General features: G+C 43.2%; 2 protein-coding genes across 2 annotated transcripts in view; one reads left to right on the top strand and one right to left on the bottom strand.

The window, feature by feature from the left end:
- LOC103807181 (extensin-like) overlaps positions 1-550 on the top strand; it is a gene marked incomplete at its 5' end in the record, with an annotated part of 2,047 nt that extends 1,497 nt beyond the window's left edge. The window contains one exon of the mRNA XM_009079903.1: positions 425-550. Within this exon, the coding sequence (XP_009078151.1) occupies positions 425-550 (126 nt within the window). The remainder of the gene's footprint in view (positions 1-424) is intronic.
- Positions 551-1,863: 1,313 nt separating this feature from the next.
- The window catches only part of RCAN3 (RCAN family member 3), a 2,936-nt gene continuing 1,657 nt past the window's right edge, over positions 1,864-3,142 (bottom strand). Inside the window, exons 3-4 of the mRNA XM_009079901.1 lie at positions 2,815-2,986; positions 1,864-2,072 (exon numbers count right to left, since the gene is read on the bottom strand). Of these exons, the coding sequence (XP_009078149.1) occupies positions 1,864-2,072; positions 2,815-2,986 (381 nt within the window). The remainder of the gene's footprint in view (positions 2,073-2,814; positions 2,987-3,142) is intronic.

Genomic DNA, 3,142 nt, shown 5'->3' with positions numbered 1-3,142 from the left:
GGAATACAGCCAAAATCCCAGGTGTGAATGGCACTGCATTGTTTTATTTGAAGTGTCTTTACACAATGAAAAGTGCTGGAATGTTGTTCCACGTGTTACACATTGATACATCGACAACATCACTGCCTTGATTCGCCTTATAAAACTTTCTGGAGGTTCTCCACTTACTCCTACTTACAGCAACTTCTACAGTGGGGTAGAAATTAAACAAGTAGCAAAATAGAAACACAACAGAGAATCCAGAATGGACTTCTGGAGCTGTAAATATCCACAAGCCTCGTGGATAATACAGGTTTTTGTTGTTTTTCTTCAATACCATGGAACAGTGATACAGAGAAGTTGGACTTGGAGTGATTTTAACACCTGAAGAGATACATAAACCTCACACCTGTGGAGGCAAGATGAACAAACCTCATTTCCCTAGCTTTTCACTCTATGCTACTCCTGCCTCTGGAACAAGGACCTGCCTGCAGGATCCAACGTGGAGCTGGTGGCAGGAGGGACCATGAACTGGCACAATACAGAGTTGGAAACTACCACATCCATGTGAATCCATGACCATTCCTTTCTCTCTCTGCTGTCAGTCAAGTGCAAACACTTCTGAAAGCTCAAACACACTAAAATGACTCTGGGAAAGGCCAATTTCTGATGGTTTGGATGATTTTTACAAACACCATCGGCAGCTTGGTCTGTTCACAGAACGTTTTGTCCTTTGAAATAGAAAAAAAAAAGAAGAATCTCTCTAGGCTAAGAAAGTTTGGCTATAAAATAGCATAAAAGCACAGGAACGGGCGTTGTTACACTGAGGCATATTCTCCTCCTACTAAAACACTTAACACAAGATCACAAAAGTAAAGATCTGTATTCTAGAAGGTGCATCCTGGTCTCAGCAGCAGCAGATGCTCTGTCAGACAGACAAGATGCCACACAGAGAAAAGTCTTCATGAAAAAACAGCAAACAAGGGCTTAAAACTGCATAAAAACTGGCTAAGCCAGGCAACTGATTGTCCTGAAAAATACAAAACAGGCTGGAGAAGTTCAAAATTAACCCTAGATGGTTTATCTCCTGACATAGCCTAACAGTCACTGCGTTTCTCCATCTCTGGAGGCTCTCAGGGACTGGAGAGGAGCAAACGTCACCACCAGATTTTCAGAGAGGATCAGAGACAACACATTCCACAGCTGCTTTCCAGATTTCACTCTACATCCTGTAATTAACTCCTAATTAGCTGTCAGTGCTCACCATCATACCCCCCAGACACCAGGGCAGGAGTGGTGGGGACACACTCAGTCTGTCTCCCCAGTGGTCTGTGGTTCTTCCTTGGATTTTCTCCTCTGTGGAGTCACCAAACCCAGGTGGATTCAGCTCCACACATGTATTTGTGCCTCATGTCGAAATAAAAACACATACTTGGCCTTTCTGGGGAAAGCAAAGGTTAATCTTCCCCTCAGCTGGGAAGGAGTTTTAGCATAAGGAGTACATTGTGTCAGACCAGCACAGATCAGCTTTGCACTGCTGGACAATGAACTTTCTGGACTCAATTGTGACAGCAAGAGATTATTTCAGCACTTGGTACATCACACTGTACACTAGAAAAAAAAAGAGGAACATCTTAAAAAAAAACCCAAACCACAATTTCCTAACTGTCACTATTTCAAGTCAGGTGGATTTGCTACACTTGGGGGACTAGGCCCTAAAATTAAAGTGCTTTTCAGAGCATTGGCAATCCAAAACCTTGAACATGAGAGACAACTACAAGTCAAATCTGTTGTCGCTATAGGTGACATATAGCAGCAGCACAGACACTGACACATGGACTCAGTAAGTGTCTGATGTTGAGACCACCTGGAGCATCCCAGGGTTTAACAGTGCATGTTCCCACCAACCTCCAGGGTGCACTCAAAGGCTTTGGAGTCGCTCAGGATCGTGGCAGGAGGGTCTGGACGCCTCGTCTGCAGGATCTTCTGCTTGGGGTTTTTGATTTCCTCCTCCTCCTCTGTCTCACTCTCACACACATGGACAACCACACTGGGAGTGGAGTCTGTTCCTGCATGGAGCTCATACTTTTCCCCTGAAGAGCAGCAAAGAAAAACCATGTTAAAAGATTCCCAAGGAAAAGCATTAAACCACTTTATCTCAAAGTCTCCTTAATACCTTCAGCAACACAACTAAACAATCTTTATCCCCATCCAATCTTAAAGCTGCTCAACTTCCACACTCCACCAGACCTGGGAAATGCTTTGCCATAGTTACATTGCACTTTGAACACAATCTTGGAACTGCTGTTTAATGGAAAGGATGTAGAAAACTCTCATGAACCATCAGGACACATTTGGAGTGACATCATTTATACTGCACATTTATGTGACATTTGGAAATGCAGTTGGAAACATTAAACCTTCACGTTCCTGCTTTTTTTTCCCAGAAAGCAAACACCATGTTTCCAAGAAAGGCTCAGAAAGAAGTTGGTGATTAAACCCAAAAAGTATTTATTAGCATCCTTATATCCTTAATAACTGGAGCTGCTCATCTGCAAGAGATTGAGTTTCTCATTCCTCTTCTTTAATACTCAGATTCTGACAAAATTCCATACATGGATCTGCTGGAACCTTTACCTCAGAGTCCAGTCCTGTGCTCTACTTCCAATCAACTAATTAAAAAAAGTGATAGATAATGATCCAAGAATTCATTCAATTAAGAAACATCATACAAAAGAGACTCGGTTTCTTCCCACAGAAAGATAAGTAGATAAACTCCCTCTATAACAATTTCTGAAGTGAAGTAACACAACAAAAGCAGGTGAAGATTCTTACCTGGTCCCAACTTGGAGACAGCACAGAGCAAATCATAGTTTATCAGGGGAGTTGCATCTTCACTCTGTTTCCACCCAACTGGTGGAGAGGCAGGTGGTGATATCAGGAACTGTTTGACAGGTTGTGGGGGGAGGAGGTAGGACTTGTCACCTATTTCACTGGACACCTGGACCTGAAGGCAAAAACCAGGGGATATAAAAAGATCACAAACACTAATTCTCTCTTTGTTCAGCCTGTGCCTGTCCATGCTCTGCACCAGCAAAGCTTCCTCCAGCCTAGCTCCAACGTGCCAATCCTCTTGGCACGACACCTCAGGGAATGCTGCGAG

Source organism: Acanthisitta chloris, unplaced genomic scaffold (assembly GCF_000695815.1).
Source record: "Acanthisitta chloris isolate BGI_N310 unplaced genomic scaffold, ASM69581v1 scaffold25778, whole genome shotgun sequence".
Classification (NCBI taxonomy): Eukaryota; Metazoa; Chordata; class Aves; order Passeriformes; family Acanthisittidae; genus Acanthisitta; species Acanthisitta chloris.
Note: the sequence above shows the minus strand (reverse complement) of the source record. Positions and strands in the feature narration are given on the sequence as shown.